Source organism: Sus scrofa, chromosome 3 (assembly GCF_000003025.6).
Source record: "Sus scrofa isolate TJ Tabasco breed Duroc chromosome 3, Sscrofa11.1, whole genome shotgun sequence".
NCBI classification, from domain to species: domain Eukaryota; kingdom Metazoa; phylum Chordata; class Mammalia; order Artiodactyla; family Suidae; genus Sus; species Sus scrofa.
Window position 1 is genome coordinate 11,321,474 of NC_010445.4, and position 27,491 is coordinate 11,348,964.

The 27,491-nt window shown below is 44.3% G+C and overlaps 1 protein-coding gene across 2 annotated transcripts; it reads left to right on the forward strand.

Moving 5' to 3' along the window:
- EIF4H (eukaryotic translation initiation factor 4H) lies at window positions 13-27,000 on the forward strand. 2 transcript variants are annotated; one of them, NM_001243447.1, is made up of 7 exons: window positions 13-127; window positions 16,149-16,336; window positions 18,718-18,782; window positions 18,869-18,965; window positions 19,313-19,372; window positions 24,876-25,013; window positions 25,100-27,000. In NM_001243447.1, exons 1-7 carry the CDS (start codon window positions 69-71, stop codon window positions 25,237-25,239), a joined length of 747 nt encoding a protein of 248 aa, NP_001230376.1. In that variant the 5' UTR covers window positions 13-68; the 3' UTR covers window positions 25,240-27,000. The 2 variants fall into 2 exon arrangements, with proteins under 2 accessions (NP_001230376.1, NP_001230377.1); NM_001243448.1 differs by lacking the exon at window positions 19,313-19,372.

A 27,491-nucleotide genomic window follows, 5' to 3' on the forward strand; every position in this document is an offset into this window, starting at 1 on the left:
GGCGGGGGGAGTTATATTGCGGGGTCCTTCCTCGCTCACCCTGGTTCCTCTCGGAGCGGAGACGGCAAATGGCGGACTTCGATACCTACGACGATCGGGCCTACAGCAGCTTTGGCGGCGGCAGAGGGTGAGGCGGGCGTGCGCTGGCCCAGGCCGGGCGCGGGAGGCAGGCGGGGTCGGGGGCCCCTGGGCGGCGGCCTTCCGGCGCTCACCCGGGGCGGCAAGCAGTAGGAGCCGGGCTGGACCGGCGGAGGCCTGGTGGAGAGGCGCCTGGAGGGCCGGAGCCTGGAAATGGCGCGCTCGGGGAGGGGAGGGCGGCGGTTAGGCTCCCAAGGTTTTGCTCGCGGGGCAGATCATTCCCTGTGCCCCCCGCTACCTGTGACGCGTCGTCTTCCCTGTGCCTCGACCTCAGGGCCGGGCCGCAGCCGCGCCGAGTGCCTATGAGGACAAGCTCCCGTTTCCAGCCCCATCCCCCAGTACGGCTGTGCTGCGACGCAGGGGTGGGGGCCGCGGCCTTCCCTGCTCCGGTCCTGGCCTCGGCTTCCTGTTGTCCTGTTTGTCCGCCTGCACTGCAGGCTTCCTGGTTCCTTTCGCCATGAGGCCAGCGGGCTGGGTAAGGTCGGAAGGCCGAGAGAGGGGCGATTCCCTTCCCTTTACGTGTGAGGCTGGGATTTGGCGGCTGGAGCCCAGGAATAGGCCAATTCAGCCCTGAATGGGGGGAGACCAACCAAAACAAGTACATCACCGCATTGTATCTATCCTGTCTTGGGTCAGAGTGCCTCGTTGACAAGTGCTTCTTGCTTCTTGGCAGAAAGTGTTATTCTGCCCGGTTTTTCCATCTGATCTGGAGAAGGAACCGCATTTAGCCTTCGTTCTGATTCTGGTGCTACACAGACTATATGTAACTGAGGCACCTTGTTGGAAAGAAAAATCCCTGACTGGCGAATAAGCTTGCTTATACGGTGCTTAATTCCAGGAACTCGCCCTGGATAATTTTTTTTTTTTAGACGCGAGTTAACCTCATACAGAATTTAGAAGGTAGCTATGAATATTTTGCTATTTGTCAGCGGCACACTTGGCCTTTGTGTGGTACACAGAAAGGATTACTTTCCCAGATAACACCACAATAGTACTTACTGAGGTGTCCGGTCTCCTGGGTTTCAATCCCTATAGTATCTTTGTTTGGTGAAGAATGATCTTTTAATACCTTGGTTTGGGAATGGCTCAAATAAAAAAGCTTGTTTGGGTGTAGGAGCGTACCCAGTAACATTCAGGGCACTAGAACATAGAAGTTAAGGGAGGTGGAGCCGCCAGTTATTTCAAAGAATACTTTATTTGCTAATAAAAAAGAAATAGATGTTGGACGACAGGTAGAATTACTGCCTTTGGGGTAGGTTTCTAGACATCAAATGTGTACTTCAGTCATCTTGAAATTTAATAACTAGGGTTTTGTTTTGTTTTGTTTTTTGTTTTTTTTCTTTCACTGGTTTCAAAAAACATTTGAAACTATCTAGGAAAACCCTAGGTAATTTGAAAACAAATTAAGACAGATCCAAGGAATTTTAGTTGGTTTGGGACTACATTGTTAGTCGCGTTATACAGAGCCTGGGGTTTTGTTTTTTAATTTTGCCTTTACCAGCTGTTCTGCTGGCTTGAGGTGCTCAAGTGGACTTTCAGTAAATGTCAGTTTGACAGTTGGAGTGCCTTGAACAGCAGAACATAATCAAAAGTAAATTTCTGGAGTTCGCATTGTAGCGCAGCAGAAATGAATCCGGCTAGGAACCATGAGGTTGCAGGTTCAATCCCTCGCTCAGTGGGTTAAGGATCTGGCTGTGTGTGAGCTGTGGTGTAGGTCACAGTGAGGCTCAGGTTCAGCATTGCTGTGGTGTAGGCCGGCAGCCGTAGCTCCGATTGGACCCCTTGCCTGGAAACCTCCATATGCCACAGGTTCGGCCCTCAAAAGCAAAATAAAAAATAAATTAATAAATAAAAATTAAAGTTGTTGCAATTCTCACTTAAAAAAAGTAAATTTCTCTTAAGATGCTATTTTTTTAGAATATCAAAAGACAAAGGACAGTGTTAGCCTTTTGCCCAGTTGTACTCCAAAAACTGAGGATAGAAGCTAACACCATTCATCTCCTGAACTTCCTAATTTAAGAATTCCTTTAGGAGTTCACATCGTTGCTCTGTGGAAACAAATATGACTAGCATCCGTGAGGATGCAGGTTCAATCCCTGGCCTCCATCAAGGAGCCTGTATTGCTGTGAGCTGTGGCGTAGGTCGCAGATGCAGCTTGGATCCTGAGTTGCTGTCATGTAAACTGGCAGCTGTAGCTCGGATTCAACCCCTAGCCTGGGATCTTGCATATGCCACAGGTGCAGCCCTAAAAAGCAAAACAAAAAAATTTTTTTTCAAATAAAAGTACATAGGAAATATTGCTCATATTACTAAAAGTAGTTTTAAAAATCTGTTTGTGAGTTTGTATGTTCTTTTCGGCGGTGTCTGGAGTGAGTCTGGAAACTGCAGGGGATCAGGCATATAGTGGTGCAGTCTGTGCCAAAACTTTCATATTCCAGGTGGTTAAGATTGTTTTAGTTTCACCAGATCCGGAAGGTATCAGTTATTGGGATCTTTGAAGTGTATTATGATGTTGGATAGTTGACCAGATACTCTTCAGTGATAATTTTCATGTTTCGGTTATGTTCACATTGATACATGTCTTAGTGTTGTTTATGTCCAGATAACAATGCTTATGCAGATAGCTGGGCTGGTATTACTTTGGTACCTACGAAAGGCAACTTCTCTCTAGTCTGAAACACTTTACCTAGATAAGATGTCACATCTCTAAGCACCTTGGATCACAGATGAAAGGAGTAGTGGGTTTGAAGTGTGCAGTAGAATCTTGGGTTTTAATAATTATACATTCCTTGTAAGTTTATTATGCAGTTGTGTGTGACAACCCGTACGGTTGTCGGGAAGCGATGCTGAACAACTGCTTTATTTCCCCAGTCTATAGAGGCCTGTCCTAGCAGCAGAGGAAAGAGCTGGGGATTGCGTTGTTGCTCAGAAAGCAAGTCAGAACAAAATTCCAAATTATCAAGAGTTGATTGTACCGGATCTTGAACGTATTTTGTTTTTGCAGTTGGCTAAATCATCTTTCTGAGGTTCCAGTTTTTCAGTTAACATCGGCAGTGAAGTGAAGAGTAATACTGATTTTACCTTTGTAACTGCAAAAGTTTTGTGTTTGTTTGTTTTGGGGTTTTGGGGTTTTTTTGTTGTTGTTGTTGTCTTTTTGCCATTTCTTGGGCTGTTCCCTCAGCATATGGAGGTTCCCAGGCTAGGGGTCTAATCGGAGCTATAGCCACCAGCCTACTCCAGAGCCACAGCAACTTGGGATCCGAGCCGCGTCTGCAACTGCACCACAGCTCACGGCAACGCTGGACACTTAACCCGCTGAGCAAGGCCAGGGATAGAACCCACATCCTCATGGATACTAGTTGGGTTCATTAACCGCTGAGCCACGACGGGAACTCCTGCAAAAGTTTTTTTGAGTGCTTTCCTAAAACTAGTATCAGTCCCAAGAGTTAGAGTGGAACTTGGAGTCAGCCAGAACTGGCATTGCTGAAATAGTACCTGCTAAAAGTTGATTAAACTACAAAGTTAAATGTTCTTTATTAGGATCCAGTTAGGGTGTTTGGAATTCTAATCTTTGAGTCTTACAGGACTTAAGCTTGTCATCTGTCTAAATTTCGAGGTGTATTTTAGGACTTAAAATGGGAAAGAAGATGTATAAAAACTAGCTGGTTCCACTGACGAGGGACCTGTAAAGGTGTTGAAAGGTTTATTCTGAAATCCTGTTTACCTAACAAATGGGTTTATTGTCATCCTTCTCTCCTCTCCTCAGTCTCCCAAAGCTTGATGCCAAATCTTTGTCCTTTATGAGAATAGTTACCACAAATACTTGGCTTTACCAAGAGGTCTCTGAGAGATGGTTCAGTCAAGTTCTAGCTTTAGAATAAGGCAGACCAGGGCATATTAGCTATGGGATCCAGGCAAGTTCCTTTGCCCCTCTGAGTCTCGTTTTCCCCGCATGTAAGAACGCCTCTCTATAGGGCTGTTGGGTATTAAATGAGATGTTAAATGCATGGCACCGTACCGGCACACATAAAATACGCTTAGTAGTTGGCAGCTATTGATGTATAATTTTTTAATTCTTAAACTCTTTCCTTTGGAGTTAATAAGAGTAGGAAAAATTTCGTTGAATTAGCTGGAGTGAGTTTTTATTTCCCTGGCTATATTTCTGAAGCTAATTAAAGGAAAGCTGTTCATTTTTTAGACATAAAGCATAATATAATACCACAAATATTATAAATGAATCCTAAATAATTTGTTCTTGTACATTATTGGTTTGTAACAGAATGTATGTTTGGAATCTCTAAATGCTTCTGAGATTTCTAAAAAAAAAAAAATCTACTTGAAATTAGCCTTAGTGTTCTGGAAAGACTTCACAAATTCAAGAACTTGGAACATACAAAGCAGAATGTTTGGTTGGGGGGTGGAGGCGGGGGGAGTCAGCCCTAGGTCAGATCCATCTTCCAGTTTCTCCTAGAAATGGAAGCGTGTTGGGCAGGAGACCATGGCATGCCTCATTTCTGCAGCTGGTTAGACCTGCACACTCAGAGTATGAGAGCAGTGATCACTTGATGTTGATTGCACTTAACAGCTGTAATGTCTGAGTTGTCTTTTGTGTGTGTGTGTGTGTGTGTGTGTGTGTGTGTGCGCGCGCGTGTGCCATTTCTTGGGCGGCTCCCGCGGCATATGGAGATTCCCAGGCTAGGGATCCAATCGGAGCTGCAGGCACCGGCCTACGCCAGAGCCACAGCAACGAGGGATCCGAGCCGTGTCTGCAACCTACACCACAGCTCACGGCAACGCCGGATCCTTAACCCGCTGAGCAAGGCCAGGGATGGAACCCGCAACCTCATGGTTCCTAGTCGGATTGGTTAACCACTGAGCCACAGATGAACTCCTGAGTTGTCTTTTTAAATTGAATGTCCTAGGGTTTTTTGTTTGCTAAGCATGTTACTGTTTTTAAAATGTTCTTGGTAGACTCTCTGGATGTGTAGCAGAATGTTGATACAATGATGCCCCCATTGTACTCCCTTGAGTATAGGGTAGTTGGAGATGGTGATCTCCCTTGCTCTGCACACTCTTCTATAATTGAAATAATTATTTACATTTTTGTAATCTTCTGAAGATCTGGTTTAATAGAAGACAGCTGGTTTCTCAGAGCTCCTTCTGTATTCACACTTGATAGGTTGTTTGGTTGACATATATGAAGCAAGTCCAGCCTTATACAGATAAGTAGTTGGAGATGGGAGGGCTATTTTAATAGCCTTTTCAGGTGATTGTAAGCATTCTTATTTGCTAGTATATCAAATCTCAGCAAATGGTAGTTTCCATAAAGTTTAACTGCAATAATAAATTTTTCATACTCGTAAATGAAAATGTATAGATTGATATTTTGAATGGATCCTTTACCAATGCATGGTTTTTTGTCACATGATAGATTGCTCATTTGGAAAATTCCAGTTCACTGTATTGTGGGGTTCTCCCAGATGTGAACACACTTCACTTGACAGTGTCGAAAATCGTGTTTATTAATGTCACCATCAGTCTCATCAGAAAAACTTCTGGTATTGGGAGACTGTCAGGCATATATTGATGAATATGGGTTTTCTAAATTCTGATTTTTGCTTGAAAGCTGGTGTTTCCTTATTGGCAGCAGACAGTGCTGTGGTTTTCCTTGAAGTGATAGACTCACTTCATTTACAAGAAAACGTCTGCCTTGTATCCAAATCTGAACCATAGTTTGTCAGTTCTTTCAGGTAAAAATGTATTTCTGTAAGCAGCAGAAGTGCTTCGTTCCCATTGGAGTATTTTAAACATGGGTGATATTTTAAAAATTATTTTTACCGCTTTATCAAGAACATTCTTTGATATGCTGAAGCTAGTTGGTTCGGTTTTTTTGGGTTTTTTTGTTGGTTTTTTTTGTTTTTGTCTTTTTAGGGCCGCACCCTCAGCATATGAAAGTTCCCAGGCCTGGGGTCGAATCAGAGCTGTAGCTGCCAGTCTATACCACAGCCACAGCAATGCAGGATCCAAGCCTCATCTGTGACCTACACCACAGCTCATGGCAACATCCGATCCTTAACCCAGTGATCAAGGCCAGGGATGGAACCTGCAACCTCATGGTTCCTAGTTGAATTTATTTCCACTCCTATTTCCCAGTTTTAACTGTATTTTCGCTGTTCCTGTTTCATTTATCTTCCCCATTGTAGGGAGGAAAATGAGTATTTTATTTACTTATTTATTTAGCCCTTTTTTTTTTTTTTTTTTTTTTTTACCTTTTCTAGGGCCGCTCCCGCGGCATATGGGGTTCCCAGGCTAGGGGTCTAATTGGAGCTGTAGCCACCAGTCTACACCAGAGCCACAGCAACGTGGGATCTGAGCCATGTCTGCAACCTACACCATAGCTCACGGCAACGCTGGATCCTTAACCCACTGAGCAAGGCCAGGGATGGAACCCGAAACCTCATGGTTCCTAGTCAGATTCGTTAACCACTGTGCCACCACGGGAACTCCGAAAATGAGTATTTTAAAGCAGAGTCTATTGTAATGACCTGACCCATGTACTCATTAAAGTGACCACTCTTGGAGTTCCCATCGTGACTCAGTGGTTCACGAACCCAACTAGCATCCATGAGGATGCGGGTTTGCTCAGTGGGTTAGGGATCCGGCGTTGCTGTGAGCTGTGTGGTGTAGGTCGTAGATGTGGCTTGGACTTGTGGCTGTGGTGAAGGCTGGTGGCTACAGCTCCCATTAGACCCCTACCCTGGGAACCTCCATGTGCTGCAGGTGAGGCCCCCAAAAGACAAAAAAAAAAGTGACCACTCTTATTTCATCTGTACCACCTTGCTTAACTCATCTCCTACACACTTTTTTGGGGGAGAGTCTTTTTAGGGCTTCATGTGCAGCGCATGGAAGTTCCCAGGCTAGGTGTCAGATCAGCCACAGCCACAACAATGTGGGATCTGAGCCGAGTCTGCAACCTATACCACAGCTCATGACACTGCTGGATCCTTTAACCCACTGAGCGAGGCCAGGGATGGAACCCAGTCCTCATGGATACTAGTCAGGTTCGTTACTGCTTATCTACCACGGAACTCACTTCTGAATTTTTTTTTTTTTGCTTTTTCAGGCTGCACTTGAGGCATATGGATGTTCTCAGGCTGGGGTTTGAATTGGAGCTGCAGCTGCTGGCCTACACCATAGCCACAGCAATGCCAGATCCAAGCCATGTCTGCCACCTACACCACAGCTCACAGCAACACTGGATCCTTGACCCACTGCACTGAGCGGAGCCAGGGATCAAACCCACATGCTCATGGATACTAGTAGGGTTCATTTCCACTGAGTCACAATGGGAACTCCTTAAAGTAAATCTTAGCTGTTACTATCATTTCAACAGCCCAGTAAATATTTTAATTTCTCTAATTGGCTCATAAATTTTGATGTTCAACTGGTTTGTTTGAATCAGGGCCACACAAAGTTTGCATGTTGCATTTGGTTGTTTGTCTACCAAATCTCTTAATTGATAGAGTCCTCCTCTTATCCACCCTCCCCTTGGCTGTTTGGGGTTTTTTGGTGTATGTTTTGTTTTTAACAGCTACACCTTTGGCATATTGCAAGTCCCTGAGCCAGGTATCAAATCTGTACCACAGCAGCCATCTGAGCTGTTAACAGTGACAACACCAGATCCTTAACCCTCTGCACTCCTTGTTTGTTTTTAAAGGGTTATGTGGCCCTTTTTCAGATACTTTTAATATACTTGTAACTGTCATATGTGAGGTAGTAGTAAGTTAAAATTGAGTATTGACGAGTAATTTTTGTTAAGTATTAAGTATTTTATTTTAATGCATATGTATGTTTTAGAACAGGTTTCTTAGATTTATATGATTTTACAAATATTAAATGAAGAGAAGAATCATTGGCTCTGCCTTTGAACTTGAGGTTTTAAATGATTTATCTATGGCAATTTTTAGTTGTGTAAATAATTGAAATTTTAAAATTAATTGGATAGTTGTAAATGACTTGTGGATTATAAGATTCAACATTACCTAAAAATATGAAGTTTACTTTGAAATGAAATGGAGGAGTTCCTGGAGTTCCCGTTGTGGCTCAGTGGTAATGAACCTGAGTAGTATCCATGAGGTCGCAGGTTCTATCCCTGACCTCACTCAGTGGGTTAAAGGGTCAGATGTTGCTGTGAGATGTGGTGTAGTCGCAGACTTAGCTCAGATCTGGTGTTGCTCTGACATAGGCTGGGTCATATGTGGCTATGACATAGGCTGGCAGCGACAGCTGATTTGACCCCTAGCCTGGGAACTTCCATATGCCATGTGTATGGCCCTAGAAAGACTGCCAAAAAAAAAAAAAAAAAGGGAGTTCCCGTCGTGGCGCAGTGGTTAACGAATCCGACTAGGAACTATGAGGTTGCGGGTTCGGTCCCTGCGCTTGCTCGGTGGGTTAACGATCCGGCGTTGCCGTGAGCTGTGGTGTAGGTTGCAAACGCGGCTCGGATCCCGAGTTGCTGTGGCTCTGGCGTAGGCCGGTGGCTACAGCTCCGATTCAACCCCTAGCCTGGGAACCTCCATATGCCGCGGGAGCGGCCCAAGAAACAGCAACAATAACAACAACAACAACAAAGACAAAAGACAAAAAAAAAAAAAAATTGGAGCTGATAGTATGCGGAATGTCAAATCTCAAATAATAAGCCCCTTTCTTCTTTCTTCCTTTTTTTTTTTTTTTTTCTTTTTCTTTTTTGGCCACCCCGAGGCATATGGAGCTCCCAGGCCAAGGATCAGGTCTGAGCCACAGTTGCAACCTGTGCTATGGCAACACTGAATCCTTTAACCCACTGTTCTGGTATTGAACCTGTGTCCTGGTGCTACAGAGATGCCCTAGATCCCATTGCACCACAAGGAGAACTGAAAAAAAGAACTCTTTGCCTATAAAGTTCAGAACTAATTCATAGGAATAGATTACATCATAGCTTTAAGAAGACGTGGGGTGGGGGTGACATTTCTTAGGACCAATAAATAGCTTGAGCTTTAAGATTTTATTTCCTCTGGAAAATACTGAACTTTTGGATCACGAGTAACCTTTTTCACCCGTGTGAAGTTATCAAATTACTAACCCACTATCATTAATGTGTAGGAGTCCAATATTTTAGTACATTGAGGTGAATACCTTTTTCCTAGTAAGAAAAGTTCCCTAAAAACTATGTAACCAGCAATCCCTTATGTGTTCACTATTCATCTAAAACAAGGCTTGCAAACTGCTGATTGTGTCCTGTTGGTAAATGAGGAAATTTATTTAGTAGGTCCTGACAAGCAGTTTTTTAGAAGATGAACTGGAATACAGAAAAGAGTTCATTCTACTATGAGTTAGTACCCTTAGACAAGCTTTTTAAAAATGGTTTGTGTAGTTAACATGTAGGAATGTGCATGTATTCAGTTGTGATGTAGGATGTATTTATTGCTTTTGTGCACAACTAGAAAAATTTTTTGAAAAACACTTCGGTACCTAATTGGGAATGTCATTTGAATACGTGTAACCGTCTTTTTTTTGTTGTTTTGTTTTGCTTTGTTTTTTGGTCTTCTTGTTTTTTCAGGACCACACCTGCAGCATATGGAGGTTCCCAGGCTAGGGGTCTAATCAGAGCTGTAGCCTACGGCACAGCCACAGCAACTCGGAATCCAAGCTGCGTCTGTGACCTACACCACAGCTCATGGCAATGCCAGGTCCTTAACCCACTGAGCGAAGCCAGGGATCAAATCCGCAACTTCATGGTTCCTGGTCGGACTCCTTTACACTGTGCCTCGATGGGAACTCCAACCCTCTCTTATAGTCTGAGTTTTTTTCCAAATAAGAATACCCTTGTTGTTGAAGGAGGTTACTCGCAATCCTTAGTTAGTTAATAGGCCTGTGGCTTTGTACCTTCTCCCCTGCTGAGTATCAGATACTAGAGTAGTTCTAGAGATAAAGCAGTGAACTAGACAAGAGTTTCTGCCTCAGAAAGACTGCATTTTCTTCCCCTACATTGCTTTTTGTATCTTACAGATGTGATTGAATTATTAAGATCCCATTCACAGCAGAAGAGAGCTCCTTGAAATAGGGCTCATTGAAAAATTCACCAGAGACACTGTCTCCACCCTCCCCCAGTGTTTACTTTTCAGAGGCTTTCATGCATATCCTGTAGTGATGATGGTTGTCAGGATAAAGAGATTTAATTTTGAGTCTAATTGAAAGCCTTGGAAAATACATTCACTTTGCAGAGGAAGAGCTACTGGGAAATAAAGTATCTTTAATCCAAGTTGCATTGGGCTAGCTTTTTTTGTCCTTTTTTTTTTTTTTTTTTTTTTTTTTTGGTCTTCTTGTCTTTTTATGGCCACACCTGCAGCATATGGAAGTTCCTGGGCTGGGGGTTGAATCAGACTGCTGGCTATACCACAGCCACACCAACACCAGATCTGAGCTGCATCTGCTACCTACACTGCAGCTCACAGTAACGCTGGATCCTTAACCCACTGAGCAAGGCCAGGGATCAATACTACCATCCCCTCATGGATCCTAGTTGGGTTCTTAACCCACCGAGCCACAACCTGAACTCCTTGGCTAACTTTTTAAAATCTAAGGTATGGGAGTTCCCTTCATGGTTCAGCAGTTAATGATGAACCCAGCTAGGATCCATGAGGAGGTGGGATCAATCCCTGGCCCTGCTCAGTGGATTAAGGATCTGCCGTTGCTGTGAACTGTTTTTTTTCGGTCGCAGCTGCAGATCCAATTCAGCCCCTAGACTGGGAACTTCCGTATGGCATGGGTACGGCCCTAAAAAGCAAAATAAATAACACCTTAGTACAATTAAAATGTAATGTGGCATCTTGGATAGGATCCTAGAACAGGAAAAGGATATTAGGTGAAAACTAAGAAAATCTGAATTAACTGAACTTTAGTTAGTAATGTATTGATATTGGTTCAGTGATTGTAACTAGTGTATTTTACTAATGGAAGAGTTAACAACAGGTAGAATAAAATGGTGTTTATGAAACAAGGACTTGGCTTTTGAGAACCTAAGCTTCTTTATTGTCTAGAAACCAAGTAGTTTACACATTCTTTTTTTTTTTTCCCTAAGTATGCCCAGTGGATTTTGTCTTTATTGCTTATGTGCATTTTATTTTCTCTTTTCTTTTCTTTTGTCTTTCTTGTTTTTGTTTTTGTTTTTTGGTTTTTTTTGCTTTTTGTCTTTTCCCGGGCTGCACCCACAGCATATGAAGGTTCCCAGGCTAGGGGTCTAATCGGAGCTGCAGCTGCTGGCTTACACCACAACCACAGCAACACAGGATCCGAGCCGCATGTGCAACCTACACCCCAGCTCACGGCCACACTGGATCCTTAACCCACTGAGCAAGGCCAGGGAGCGAACCCGCAACCTCATGGTTCCTAGTCAGTTTCGTTTCTGCTGTGCCATGACAGGAACTCCCTGCATTGTATTCTCATGAAGGCAGTCTTACTGTGATTTTATGTAGGCTCTAGGATAGTGCCTCATGCCACAGGATAGTATGCTCATAAGTATTTCGGGACAGCACGTGAAAGTTGTTGATGAGCCCTGATGAACTACCTCAGATATCACCCAGAAGTAGCAGAGCACCCAGTGTTCCAAATACCAGAGAGGTTAATACTCTTATGGTCATGGTATCTTGGCACTGGTCTTAAAGTTTTAAGAATGATAGCAACCGTATGTAAATCCGGTATAGTTTCTAATGCATCTAAAAATCTTTGTAAAATTCTTTCCCAGAAATGGAGTTCCCGTCATGGCTCAGTGGAAGCAAATCTGACTAGTATCCATGAGGACATAAGTTCAATCCCTGGCCTCACTCAGTGGGTTAAGGATCCAGCATTGGCCATGGGCTGTGTTACAGGTTGCAGACGTGGCTCAGATCTGATGTCACCGCAGCTGTGGCATGGGCCGGTGACTTCAGCTCCAATTCCACCCCTGGCCTAGGAATTTACCTATGCCATGGGTGCAGCCCTAAAAAGACCAAAAAAAAAAAAAAAAATTGTTTCCCAGAAATAACAGCACGTGTCCTTTATTTTTTATTGTATTTTACTGATATATTTTTATACTTTGGAAGCAGGTCTTGAGCACTTGATCTTCTGTTTCAGCCGCTTACCAAATCTAATCTCAGCCCTAATATTCTCTTCTCTTCTTTTTTTCTTGTAGTCATGCTTCCTCTAATCTCTCCTATGTATCTTCACTTATATGTTACCATCTTAGACTTCAGTGTTTTGTCTGCTGTCTGGAAAATAGAATCCAATTTCCTTTTGCTCAAATGGTGCACCCTGCTTTCTCCTGAATTTTCTGCAGTCCTTTACTTGGGATGTGATTTACCCTTTCTAGGTGCCTGGACCCCCTTGGCTGAATTATGGTCTCCTTGAGGGTAGGAACCGAATCTCAGGTTTGTGCCCTCAGCATGGTGCTCCGTATTTAATAGACATTGTTACTTTATTGATTTGAATGAAGAAAAGTGATTTGTCTGTAATGGGTTTTGGAAAATCGCACCTGGAGTTGAAAGTTGAATTTCTTAAATTACTGAGGATATAGTCATTACTTTTAAAATTTGCATATAGACTGTCTCCTATGGGCAGCAGTAATGAGCAGGGGGGACCATTGCTCAGCGGTGGGGGTGATAGGGCCTGGGAATTAGCAGCACAGATTATCAGGTCTCTCTTTGTTGTCGTCGTCCTTTTAGGGATGCACCTGCCAGCTTGTGGAAGTTCGCAGGCTAGGGGTCGCATTGGAGCTACAGCTGCTGGCCTACACCACAGCCACAGCTACGCTGGATCGTTAATGCACTGAGGGAGGCCAAGTATCAAACCCTCATCCTGATGGGTACTAGTCAGGTTCGTTTCCACTGAGCCATGGCGGGCACTCCAGGTCTCTTTTTCTGAACTGCAGGGTTGGGGGACGGGGAGGTGTCTACCCAGACCTCCAGCTTTGCCTCATCTGTTGGCCTATTTTCTTTTCTTTTCTTTTCTTTTTTTTAACCGCATCTGTAGTTGTATAATGATCATCCCAATCCAGTTTCACAGGATGTTGGCCTGTTTTATATACCACAGGTCAGTCTGCTGCTTCCTGACCATTGTATTCTGAAGCAGGCCTAATCTACCATAGACTTCACACAATTGATATTATGGGGTTTTTCTTTTTTTTGGCTACCCCTCGGCATATGGAGTTCCCAGGCCAGGGATCAGACTGCAGCTGCAAGTGTAACCTATGCTGCAACTGCAGCACCACCTGGTCCTTTTTAACCCACGGTGTCAATCAAACCTGTGTCCAGTCACTGCAGAGATGCCACTGATCCCATTGCACCACAGCGGGAACGCCATACCTCCATTTTCTTTTTTTTTTTTCTTTTTTTTTTTTGTCTTTTTGCCATTTCTTGGGCCGCTCCCGTGGCATATGGAGGTTCCCAGGATAGGGGTCGAATCAGAGCTGTAGATCCTTAACCCACTGAGTAAGGCCAGGGATCGAACTGGCATCTTTATGGATGCTAATCAGGTTCGTTAACCACTGTGCCACCACGGGAACTCCCCAAATGTTATTTGGTATCTTACACGTTCAATATCCAGTCCCAAAGAATATCTTGCTGAAAATATTTTAGGTTTTATGGTTATGGGAATGCAGAATAAGTAAACTTATAAACCACATTTGCAGCCAAAAAGAAATTTATCTATCAAACACTTTGAACTTCAGGTTGTAGATGGCGGTGGTCACTGCTGCTGTGATGGTCACTTGAAAACCTATTTTTCTGGTATTTCTAGGACAGAATGAAGGATTTTCTATTGGGAAGTAGCAGAGTTCTGAGTTATTAAACTTAAATTTTTTAGCTAAGGATTATATCATAGCCTGGTCCTTCTGCTTTAAAAAAAAAGTGTTGGAGTTCCCATTGTGGCTCAGCAAACCCAACTGGTATCCATGGGAATGCAGGTTCTATCCCTGGCCCCACTCTGGGTTAAGGATCCATTGTTGCCATGAGCTGCAGTGTAGGTTACAGACATGGCTGGGATCTGGCGTGGCTGTGGCCAGCAGCTGCAGCTCTGGTTTGACCCCTAGCCTGGAAACTTCCATGGCTTAACCTCTTCTGCCATGGGTGTGGCCCTAAAAAGCAAAAAACAAAAAACAAAAAACAAAACCTTGCCCTCACAAATGCATAGGGGGACAGCTTCCCTGCTATCTACTGCTTCCCCAGAGTAGAGCAGTACACTTGTCCCGTCAGTGAACCTGCATCGATAGTGTCATTATCACTAAGTTACGTTAAGGTTCTCTCTTGGTGCTGAACATTCTATGGGCTTTGACAAATGTATAATGGCCCCATTTATTTGTTAATTATTGGAGTTCTCTTGTGGCTCAGTGGGTTAAGGATCCAGCGTTATGAGTGCTGTGGCTCGGGTTACAGCTGTGGCATTGGTTCATTCCCTGCGTGCCCAGGAACTTCTGCATGCCACATTTGCAGCCAAAAAGAAATTTATCTGTCAAACACTTTGAACCTCAGGTTGTAGATGGCAGTGGTCACTGTTGCGGTGATGGTCACTGCTACTCTGCGTATGTGTACTGTGTGTCAGGCAGTATATGGAGCACCTTGTATTATTTCTCAATAATTCAAGGTCTTGGTTAGTATAAACCCAGATTTCCAAATAAAGTTTAGAGAAATTGAGTAACTCCTCAAGGTTATATGGTGGTGTGCATATGTGGCAGAGCTGGGATTTAAACCAGTACCCCTGCAAATTAGCAATGATGTGGTAAGAGTCAAGTTATCTCGCCTTTGCCACTTTTAAACCCTACAACCATGGACAAGTAAACACCTCTTGTCATAGCTAAGGAAGTGACATTGAGGTTTAAATGGATTAATATGCACCCTAAAATTGAGGCCTCAGGGGAGTTCCCATCGTGACTCAGTGGTTAGCGAATCCGACTAGGAACCATGAGGTTGCGGGTTCAATGCCTGGCCTTGCTCAGTGGGTTAAGGATCCGGTGTTGCCGTGAGCTGTGGTGTAGGTTGCAGATGTGGTTCGGATCCCGTGTTGCTGTGGCTCTGGCGTAGGCAGGCAGCTACAGCTCCAATACGACCCCTAGTCTGGGAACCTCCATGTGCCGCCTGAGCGGCCCAAGAAGTGGCAGAAAGACCAGAAAAATAAATAAATAAATATAAGATAAAATAAAATTGAAGCGTCAGGGAGGCAGTACATGGAGTGGAGAGTGGTATTTACACGGTACTTGCTCCACAAACGCTAATAACTTTTTTTTTTTTTTTTTTGGCTTTTTTGGCTTTTCTAGGGCCGCTCCCGTGGTGTATGGAGGTTGCCAGGCTAGGGGTCGAATTGGAGCCGTAGCCACCAGCCTACGCCAGAGCCACAGCAACGTGGGATCCGAGCCGCATCTGCAACCTACACCACAGCTCACGGCAACGCCGGATCGTTAACCCACTGAGCAAGGCCAGGGATCGAACCCTCAACCTCATGGTTCCTAGTCAGATTCGTTAGCCGCTGAGCCACCCCGAGAACTCTGCTAATAACATTTCTGTTAGAGCATAGCATCTCTAATCAGACCGTAGCAAGACAGTTGTATTATGAATGTGTCAAACTTCAGCTTCAGGGCAGTAAGTGGACAGTCTGTTTCTGTGTGTGTCAGCACTGAGTATGAGGGAGGGCACTGGCTGAACTTCTCTCCTCCTACAAGGATAGGAGAGAACCATTACAGGAGGATGTTATATTTGGATTTGATTTTTCAGGGAAATGTATGTCGACATAGATTCTGTGTTTCTGTGGACATTTCTGTCATCCACAAGTAAGCACCTTTTTCATAGGTGATTTTTTTGGAATACACGTCATCATTTCGGAAGTAGTTGTATGCATTAGATAGGACTATTTCACCTGGGTGGTGTGGCTGAGTGGGAGATGTTTTCCTTGGCCCTCTGGGGCAGGAACAGGTGGTCAGACTTGAATCCTGTCTGTTTCCCTCCTAGGTCCCGTGGCAGTGCTGGTGGCCATGGTTCCCGTAGCCAGAAGGAGCTGCCCACAGAGCCCCCCTACACAGCCTATGTAGGAAATCTACCTTTTAATACGGTTCAGGGCGACATAGATGCTATCTTTAAGGATCTCAGCATAAGGAGTGTACGGCTAGTCAGAGACAAAGACACAGACAAATTTAAAGGTGAGTTTGGGGATTTTTTACTGTGCACTATTTTAGGCAGGGAAGGGTCTAAACCAAGAGGCTGTAATTGTGAAAGTGTTTCAAACATTTGCCTGATCCAGGCAGATAAAATAAGCTAGCCCTTTAACTCATAGGTCTTCAGTTCTGTTGCGGGTGGAGGGGACATGGTTTATACATAATCTAGCTTGTAGAATTAGGTAGCCTATAGCCAAGTAAATCTGGAGTTTGCCTGGCCTATATAGTAGCCTGTCTCTGCCAGAAAAGGAGTTACTGCACAATAAATGAATGGTTAAAACCCAGGACTTTTCAGGTGCATCGCACCTTGGCTGACACATGCATTTTCCTTGGTGGTGTTCCCATAATCTAGTTTATTATGGAGTCCAAAAGGGAACCTAGTGCACGTTGTCATTATACACTTGTGACTTCAGAGCCTGCGTGTGGGGAGGGGTTGACTCAAACTGCAGGTTAATCACGGGTAGAGAAGGGGTGAGAATGAGGAATCACATGGGCATTGTCATCGCTTGCAAGGCTTCCGGAACCAAAATGCCCTGTATTTCAGTGTGTGGTGCAAGATACAGGGCATTTGGTTTGCTTTATTACCCAGAAAGAAGTGTGTTCATGAAAAGTAGAGGGACTGGGGTGTACAAGAAGCATAGCTGCTGCTCATCAGAGTGGCTCTGTATATATTTTTGTCATTTTGAAAGCTTTCTGACTTAAGAACCTAAAGAAGGCCTTGTTATAGTAAGTGAGCAGACAGTGGAAACAAACATCAGTAAAGCTGGTAAAGGTAAGTCCCACTGCTGGGAAGCCTTAAGAACCAATTGTAAGGTAAAAATGTGTGGGTGAAGCTGCCTTTTGGGTTGGGTCGGTAGCAGCAGGTTTTAGAGTTTGTCTCATAGAAGGGCAGAGGTAGTTTCAGTAGCTCCAGGATGTGAGATGTGTGACTAGGCTGGTGTTGCCTCTTTGAACTTGGAAGTGGTTTTCTCACTTCCCTGAACAGTGAATGAATCCACTGAGGGGAATTGGCTTGATGGGGAGAGGGGAGCTCCACCTAAGTAGTATATTCCTTTTTTTTTTTTTTTTTTTTTTTTTTTTTTTTTTTTTTTTTGCTTTTCAGGGCCACAGCCATGGCATATGGAGGTTCCCGAGCTAGGGGTCAAATCGGAGCTGTACCTGCTGGCCTACCGTACAGCTTACAGCAATGCTGGATCCTTAACCCACTGAGCGAGGGCTGGGATCGAACTCACAACCTTATGGTTCCTAGCGGGATTCTTTTCCACTGCGCCATGACGGGAACTCCTATGCAGTATATTCTTTACATAAGCACATGGTGAACAAAAAAGTTTGGCCTCAGGCTTTTGAAGCACTTGCAGTTTAATGGGCTTTGAAGGTGAAGTGTCATCATCATACAGCATGGGGAGGGGTGGTAATAGAGGTGCAGTGAGCATACGGGGCAGAGGGAGTGTTTGACCCAGATGGCAAGGAAGGGGCATGGACACGAATGCTGAAGGTAGAAGGAAAGGCTTATTCCTTCAAGGTGAGAAAGAGGGCGGGGTTTCCTCTGTCTGGAGTTCTCTGCTTACAGGCCTCTGTCAGAATCTAGCATCAGGGACTCAGGTTGTCCGTAAAGCATGCTTGCATCTCCGTCCGCTCTCCTTAATTAATTGGCATCCCAAGGAAGATGCACTTGTTGCCAAGGGTATATGTTTTTTTATGCAGCTCCCTGAGTAGTGAGTATAGGTAGATTTAGCCTTTTCCTTCAAAGCATGTTTGGTATCGAATTTGCAGTCTGTGTCTTAAAGCCCCTCTTGGGTTATATTGAAGTCATTCAGAGTCAGAACTAACAGCTCTTCAGTGACCCAAGGAAGGCAGGTCACTGAAGACCTGTTATATTTAATTCATTAGTATAAAGACACAGCTGCCATTTCAGTGCCTACTTGATTAGCAGTTTCTGCTAGAACATAATAAAAAGGGGCAAAAAGGAATATAATTAAGAGGGGAATTAACCATCGTGGCGAAACAGAAAAGAATCTGACTGGGAACCATGAGGTTGCCGGTTCGATCTCTGGCCTTGCTCAGTGGGATCTGGCATTGCTGTGGCTGTGATGTAGGCCGGCAGCCACAGATCTGATTCAGCCCCTAGCCTGAGAACCTCCATATGCGGCGGGTGCAGCCCTAAAAAGCAAAAAAAAAAAAGGGTTGGGGGGGATATTAGTCAAGTTCTGTTTATTGAAAAGTGAAATATGCTCTTTTAGGTTCTTCAGTCTACTGCCATCTGGACAGAACAAAAAGTGGTAGTTTGGATATAGGGAAATAGTACAGACCCCTCATCTTTAACCCAGAATTGCTTGAGAAAATTGAAGTGTGTTTTCTCTTAACAGGATTCTGCTATGTAGAGTTTGATGAAGTGGATTCCCTTAAGGAAGCCTTGACATACGATGGTGCAGTAAGTACACTCAGGCTTTCTCTGTGGTATTAGCAGGTGAGTTTTTTCCTTGCCAATACTGAACAGTATTTTCTCCTTATCATTAGCTCTTGGGTGACCGGTCACTTCGTGTGGACATTGCAGAAGGCAGAAAACAAGACAAAGGCGGCTTTGGATTCAGGAAAGGTGGACCAGATGACAGAGGTGATTGGTTCTTCTCCAGCTGAATGTAAAACTTGCTGTCTGCCCCCTGATGACAGCCCTGGAAGGTTACCAGTAGAACTCTGTCATGGGTCTGATAGGTGCTCATGAGCTTTTAAAAACCTGTGAAGTCTTAGAATGAATGATGCTTCTGCAAGCCTGGGTTTTTTGGTTTTTGGCTTTTGGTTTTGTTTTTGTTTTTTTTCTTTCTTCCCATTGGCAACAAAAACTCTTCTAATTTCATTGAACTTCCCATCACATGAGTTGTACATCTTCCCAGTGAATTTTTCCATGTTCGTGCAGCAAGGTAATGGTACGACCTCAACTTTATCTTTTTTGTGTATCCTCAGGAATGGGTGGCTCTCGAGAATCTAGAGGTGGATGGGATTCCCGGGATGACTTCAATTCCGGTATCAGTATTTAAAGTATCACCACTTACCTTTTTCAGTGGCCTTGCTGCTCTTGTACATTTCTTGTGAGTAGCCCGCCTGGCCAGACTACTTCCTTAGTTCCTTTCACAAATGAAACTTTCCTAAAAGGTACCCAGGCATGCAATAAGCCTCTGTTAGAACCTAAATGTTTGGGGCACGGCTTGAAAAGTTCACACTGGGCAGCTTGGACTGACCCACCTTTTTTGTTACCTTTTCTTAGCCTACTCATATGTGCCTTTATCTCATGAGCCTGTCTCAGGGTCTAGCCCAGGGGAACCCCTGGGTGGTTCTTGTGTGTCTGGCACAAACAGAAGTACTTTTACTTCTAGAAATAGGGCAGAGGTTCTAGAAGCTTACAGAAAGCCTCACAGTAATGGTTCCTGGTGGCGCCCTCTTAGATGGTAAAAGGTAGTCTTGACAGCCTCTTTGGAGCTCCTGTCCCTTAATGGTGGACATAATCCACTTTGTCATTGCTTTTCTTAACTCTCCAAGGCAGACCAGTGGGTACCGCCTCCTTGTGCCAATTTAAGAGCTTTGAATGGTTGATCTCCCAAATACTTCTTCATCTCTTACTTTGTAAAAAAAAAAAAATACGGAAGTAATTTATATGTGGTAAAAACATCAGTTGTAACAGTAAGGTAGAAAATGAAAAGTCTTTTTTTTCTTTGCTGTAAACTTGAGATTATCTCTGCCCTGGACACCATATAAAATGAGATTATTAGTGACCGCCCACCCACCCTGTCACCCTCCACCCCCATCAAAACAAAAACTCAGTAGAAAGGAACTGGTAAGTATGGGAAGAATAGTCTTGTGAGTCTAAGTTTTTTTTTAATTTTTCATTTCTGTTACTGCTTTAGCTAAATGACTGCTTATATCTGTTTTTAAAGTGTTATAGCCAATCAGAAATGAGCTTATTCATAAAAGTACAGTATAATCCAGTAAACCTGTAATTTTATGTATAAGCTAGTCTCTGATTGAAAAATGCAACAATTGTCTTCTCAAAGCCACCACAGGTATAGCACCACTTGATGAATGGTGGTCTCTGACCTGCCAGAATGTTTTTTTGCATTTCCTAGTACTAGAAATAACACCCTGAGCTCATACCTTTGGGGGTTACCAAAGGAACTAGTGTCTTTCTATAACTGGCTTAGCCTGGGCTTTTTTCACACTGAAGTGAACATAGCCAGAGAAACAGCCTTGCCACCCACCAATTCCACTGTAAATAAACTACAGTGCTTTGGTGATAATCTAAAACCAGCAGTCTCCACATGGTGGAATACTGACTCTATACAATATTTGTGAAAATAGGAGTTCCCGTCATGGCTCAGTGGTTAACAAATCCTACTAGGAACCATGAGGTTGCTGGTTCGATCCCTTGCCTCACTCAGTGGGTTAAGGATCCAGTGTTGCCGCGAGCTGTGGTGTAGGTCACAGGTGCTGCTCAGATACGCGTTGCTGTGGCTCTAGCTCCAATTAGATCCCTAGCCTGGGAACCTCCATATGCCTCAGGTGTGGGCCTGGAAAAGACAAAAAAAAAAAAAAAAATTTGTGAAATACACTTTTTTTACTCTTTAAAAGAATGATGCTGGAGTTCCCTCGTGGCCTAGTGGTTAAAGACTAGGCATTGTCATTGCTGAGGCTTAGGTTACTGCTGTGGCTCAGGTTCAATCCCTGGTCTGGGAAGTAGGCAGCAGGTACAGCCAAAAACCCACAAAACTTTTTTTTTTTTTTTTTTAAACCAACAAAACTCTTGACTGTTTTCTGTGCCCATGGCATGTGAAAAGTTTCTGGGCAAGGGATCGAACCCATGTCACAGTAGCAACCCAGATGTCTGCAGTGACAGCACCAGATCCTTAACCTGCTGCCCCAGAAGAGAATGCCTTTTTTTTTTTTTTTTTTTTTTTTTTTTTTTTGGTCTTTTCTAGGGCCACTCCTGTGGCATATGGACGTTCCCAGGCTGGGGATCGAATCGGAGCTATAGCCGCTGGCCTATGCCAGAGCCATACCACCGCGTGATCCGAGCCATGTCTGCAACCTACACCACAGCTCACAGCAATGCCAGATCCTTAACCCACTGAGCAAGGCCAGGGATTGAACCCGCAACCTCATGGTTCCTAGTCGGATTCATTAACCACTGCATCACGACAGGAACTCCGCTCATTGTTTTTTTGTTTTTGTTTTTTTAAGAAAAAGGCAATACCAAAAACAAAAAAGCAGGAATTCCCAAGGATTGACAGTATCTTGAGAGTGCTGGGACACAGGTTCAATGCCCAGCCCAGCACCATGGGTCAAGGATTTGGCATTGCCATAGCTGTGGCTTAGGTCAGACTGTGGCTCTTATCTGATCTCTGGCCTAGGAACCTCCATATGCTGCTGGGTGGCCAGGAAAGAAAAGAAAGAAAGCAGATGAGGTCCTGTTAACCAGAAACTAGCTAGACTTTGTCTAGAAGGCTGGGAAGAGTCTCATGAATAGTGGGTCTCCCAAAAATCTGTCATTAAACTTCAAGACAAGGTAATTGTTAATGTCAAACTTTGCCTTTCCCTCATATAATCTTCCCACTGCTCATATCTAAGAGATTTTGAAATGAGGATGTCACTTGATATTAATGTATACTTTTTTCCCTCTGTTATATTCTCTCACAAACCTGGACAAAGTAGCAGTTAATGTACCTTGTCAATGTGGGTGTGAGTTGATAGGTTTTATGCTAAACACTGTTAGCAATAATTATTTAATAATCCTATATTAAAGTAGGAGTAACTGGAGTTCCCTTCATGGCACAGCAGGAAACAAATCGGACTAGTATCCATGAGGATGCAGGTTCGATTCCTGGCCTCACTCAGTGGGTCAGGGATCTGGTGTTTGCCGTGAGCTGTGGTATATATAGGTGGAAGATGCAGCTTAGATCCTGCATTGATGTGGCTGTGGTATAGGCCAGCAGCTACAACTCTGATTGGACCCCTAGCCTGAGAATCTCCATATGCTGTGGGCACAGCCCCAAAAAGCAAAAATAAATAAATAAATACAACAGGAGTAACTTTACTTTCATACTCACTTGGAAAGGTACACTTCACAGGCTAGTGGGGGGGAAGTGTCAGGTTAAATGTTTGAATTAAGCTTGTTTAATGAAGGGTTGTAAACTCTGGTTGTTAAAAAAGACTTTGTAGAGAACCTTATACCTTTGGCGTTCCTGTCACAGCTGAGAGGAAACGAATCTGACTAGTATCTATGAGGACGCAGGTTCGATCCCTGGCCTCCCTCAGTGGGTTAAGGATCCAGTGTTGCCGTGAGCTGTGGTGTAGGTCAAAGACGCAGCTTGGATCCCACGTTGCTAAGACCCTTACACCTGACCATATGCATCCAAGAGGATTTTCCCCCAAAGCATTGCTTCTGTTGGCCTAAATCTTTTTATAATTGTTTCCATTATTTGTTTTGCTGAAATTGAAATTGTTCTTAGTCTCTGAACTGAGTTTCTCATAACTTGATCAGTTCCCAAATTCCTTGCCCTTAAAGAACACAAATATGTCACTGTTGAGGATAGTTGGTTTTCCCTATCTGTGGTAGTCAGGCTCTGCAAACACCAGAGTGGTGAATTCTGAACCATTGCTCCTACAGGAAACACTGTGAGCCTCTTGATCGTATTACTGTCAGCCAGTGAATACCTAACCTGTTTTATGTGTTTCTGTTAAAGACACCTTATTTTATTTATGTATTTGATTAACAGTGAACTCAGAACCAACAGCACTATACTCCATGCCTTTATTTACAAGGTACATCCCAGCCTTCTTGCTCTTAGAAACACTAACCAGGGAGTTCCCATCATGGCACAGCAGAAACTAATCTGACTTAGAATCATGAGGTTGCAGGTTCGATCCCTGGCCTCACTCAGTGGGTCAAGGATCTGGCATTCCTATGGCTGTGGCATAGGCTGGCACCAACATCTCTGATTAGACCCCTAGCCTGGGACCCTCCATATGCCATGGGTATGGCCCTCAAAGAGACGAAAAGAAACGCCAACCAACACTTCACATGTGTGGGTGCTGTTTTAAATAGCAAAATCACCATTGAAAATCACAAAAGACCACAAGCCTGGCATGAAGTAGATTGTGAAAAGGACACTTGTTTATAGTTTGAGCTGAGACGGAAAGGCAGAGTGTTGCCTTGTTTGACCTCAGCTGGGAATGTGCAGGTCAGGTGACTCAGATCTCACTGTTCATGTCTGAATGACCACAGAAGGCCCCAAGAATTGATTGGGGGATTACAAATAAATTTTAGTGAGTAGACAGATGTGCAGACGTGAAACATGGGCATAATGGGGAGCTGCCATGTATTAGAAGAATATTCCTCAGGCTCAGGATCCTTCTCAAGGATGAGTTCCTACAAAGCTTTGGGCAATGACAGTCCTTGGAGTGAGTACAAATAATTGTCACCTTTAGGAGCTTAAACAGAAAAGGGACAAGCTCATGTGTTTGATTGCAGTCTTAAATTGTTACTAAAAGTTAACTTCAATAGCTTATACAGTTAGAGGATGAATTATCTTTAAGTCAGTTGAGAAAATTTCTTCATACTGATGAGAATTGCAGCTTACTCTTGTTTTTTGTTTTTGTTTTGCTCTTTAGGGCTGCACCTGCAACATATGGAGGTTCCCAGGCCAGGAGACGCATTGGAGCTGCAGCTGCTGGCCAGTGCCACAGCCATAGCAACAGCAGTGCAGGAACCAAGCCTCCTCTACCCCTACACCCCAGCTCACAACAGTGCCAGATTCGTAACCTGCTGAGCCATAACAGGAGCTGCATAAGCTTACTCTTAATTTAGGCAGTTTACTTCTGTTGGTCATTTTAGCAGCCCCACAAATGAATGGCGTGCGGGGCGAGACCCTTTGCAGCAGAAGAGGTGGGTGCTGGGTGTGCAGTCCCTGCTCTCTGGCGCCCTCTCTTGGGGGAAGTGAGCCTGATCACAGCTTTGTTTACACACAGGTGCTTTGCTTTTAGAGTGATCCACACCCGAATTGCAGCAGAAACAGAAAAATGGAAAGTGTCACCCAGAGGTGACTGCGTATTTTTATTTTGTCTTCGTAGCTAGCTTTTTTCACATGATTTTGCATTCTAAATTGTAACTTCTAAATTTCAGGTTTATCTTTTTATTAACTGTATGGGTTACATTAGAAAACAATAAAATATGCTTTGAGGAGTTTTGTTTTAGGCCATTTTAGAATATAGTCTTTCCCTGCAAGCTAAGAATTTAAACAGCTTGTTTTATTTTTCTCTCCTAAGGTTTTTTTTTTTTTTTATTTGAAAAGTCTCTTAGCATTGCCATTGCCCAGCAGATTCACTTTTGGACTCATTTTCAATTCACTTTGTTTTGGAAAAACTTCTGGTGCTGGATGACTTAAAGAATTTAACATTTAAACAGTTTGCACAGGCTGTGCAATCAGCTGTGAGATAGTAATTTAAAAAGTAATTCAGTGTCATCTTCCGTCCTCAGGTTTCAGGGATGACTTCTTAGGAGGCAGGGGAGGGAGTCGCCCAGGTGACCGGCGAACGGGCCCCCCCATGGGCAGTCGTTTCAGAGATGGCCCGCCCCTTCGGGGGTCCAGTATGGATTTCAGAGAACCAACAGAAGGTACGGCGTTGACTGGTCAGTGAAGGGCTGGGGGGCCTCTTTTCACGACCCCTGTGTAAACTGTATTGTTTGTTTCCCTCCTCCAGAGGAAAGAGCACAGAGGCCACGACTCCAGCTAAAACCTCGAACAGTCGCGACGCCCCTCAATCAAGTAGCCAACCCCAACTCCGCGATCTTCGGGGGAGCCAGGCCCAGAGAGGAAGTTGTTCACAAGGAGCAAGAATGAGCTTGCAGCTGGGAGGGAGTGGGGTGTGGGGGGAGTGCGAGCGCGACCACCGCCCAGCCAGCCCCCCAGACGGCAGTCCTGCAGTCACCATTCCTGCGCCCGACCTTTGCCCTCCTTTCTCACAGCGGAAACAGAGCTCGTGAGTGCATGTCAACAGTTAACAAGTGGTTTTTAGTACATTCTTGGCTTTGCTATAGCTACCTGGTGCCTGTTTTGTGCTTTTTCTTTTTCTTTTTCCCGCCGCTCCCTTCCTTTTTTCCTTCTGTCCTTTTTCCTTCTCGCTCCTTGTTTCCTTCCAGCACATGACTTTCTCTTGAGGGACAAAGGCAGCCGCCAGGCGGGAGTTCTTTGGATTGAAGTGCTGCTTCATTTTTCTGCTTTGCGCTCTCTTTATTTTAACCACACTGGCCATTTCCTTTGGTTTTCTCAGTGCTTCTCCTGACCTGCATGTTGAGTTCTGTATTGCTGTGCCTTCCTAGAAAAAAAAGCAGAAGTCACAAATTGGATAGCATCTTGTTTTTATTCAGCTCTGATCAACATACAGAATTCGGGACACGTTGCTTTCAAAACAAGGATTGAATAACTGTTGATCTTGGCAAATTCCTTCCTGTAACTATTTATAGGTAGTCCTGTCTCTGTTACCCCCTGCCCAGATGGACTGTTCAGGCAGGATAGACTCACATTTCAAACAGCAAATTGTCAAAGAATAGTGGGGGCTCTTGGTGGGCAGTGCGCACAGGCGCTGCAGTGAGTGCACTGCTGTGTTCGTGTGCTTTATTAGTGCTCTTTCGCAACGATGGCCACACCGATTTCCTTCTTTGGCCGGCTGTACTAGAGGCTCCACCGTGGCTGGATGTAGGAACTGCCATGGGTTCCTTTCCACTGGGCAGAGGTGCTTTGGGGACTGCTGGTGGTGGCGCTATGCCGGGCTCACCTCCTGGTACAGACACCGCTTCCTACCAAACTGTGTCATCTGTGTAGGTAACAGTGAGATACTGTGCCTCCCACCATCCCTTAATTTTAGAATGAAAATGGGCCTAGAATCTGGCACTTTACTCCGTTCCGCCTGATGAATTGAGAGTTTGACTGTGCAGAGCTGTCGAGAACTTTGAGATGACTGACTGGCCTCGGGGTCCTCAGGTTCCATCTCTGGGATGCTTACTCCCCCCAGTGTCCACCCGCCTCGGGCTACACAGCTGGGCCACAGCTGCTGAGCTTGAACACCTGTGTGTGAACACATTCTTTAGCACCTGAGTCACAGCCCATCCCACTGGGAGCAGTTTGGGGACCCGAGAGCCCCCGAGGGGAGAGACCTCACCAGCGTGGCTGGAGGGCCCGGGGCCTGCGCGCCGTGTTCCTAGAAAGTAGTTCCTTGCTGGCCGGCACCCTCGGCTTCTCTTCCTGTTGTCTTGGTCACCTGGTCTCAGCAATTTACAGAACTCATCCTTTCCTTCCTTCCACTTGTCATTTTTGCTTCTGAAATAAGAACCATTTGTGTAACACCAATACTTAACCTTAAGAAAGACATGCATTATGTGGTTGTAATCAAACCTGATGCTTTCAGATGACCTACTTACATCTTCAATGTGGAAAAGATTAAGAACAAAACAAATTCACCTAAACTGGGCGATCCAGTTGACTTTTAAAATGTAAGAATGGAATTCCAAACACTTAACACATTCAGCTATATGACAGAAAGTAAATCTATGGATATGGTATTTTGTGAATGATCTTTTAAATAAATGAAAACCTTACGTAATATTTACTGCTTGTCTTTATTTTTTGGGTTCTCGCTTAGTTGCTTGTGAAATTAACGATTTACATTTGGAAAGTAGTGCCCAAATTTAGTGGAATGTACTGTTAATTTAAGTAAGCAAAGCGTCTTGCTTTCGGAAGTTAAAGAATTTGTGAGATTATTTGATGATTAGAAACGGAGAAATAAGCAGGAGGATGAGTGCTGTTACAGCCATGCGCGTGGCTTTTTCGGCTGCTCCCCAGCCAGGAGGGCTCAGAGGACTGGTGCTCTCTTAAAGTGGGCGGCATCCCCCAGGCTGGTGGCCAGAGGCTTGAAATCCGTCTCTCTGAGGCTTCTTTCCAAAGGTCCTGTGGATTCCATCTTGAAAGGCCTGTTGCCTGTTCAGACACTTGAAAGGATCGTCTGGGTCTCCCAGTGATTCAGAGGCTTCTTAGGATTTGATTGAAACGAGACTGTAGCTGTCTTTCTGCCTCCCGCAGATGTTGGGGTAACTCTG

Bases quoted from the DNA above. Each gene is read 5' to 3' on its own strand.
- EIF4H (NM_001243447.1), top strand. From the start codon at position 69: ATGGCGGACTTCGATACCTACGACGATCGGGCCTACAGCAGCTTTGGC. The intron at 18,783-18,868 runs GTAAGTACACTC...CCTTATCATTAG, and splicing joins CCTTGACATACGATGGTGCA to CTCTTGGGTGACCGGTCACT. The intron at 19,373-24,875 runs GTATCAGTATTT...TTCCGTCCTCAG, and splicing joins CCGGGATGACTTCAATTCCG to GTTTCAGGGATGACTTCTTA.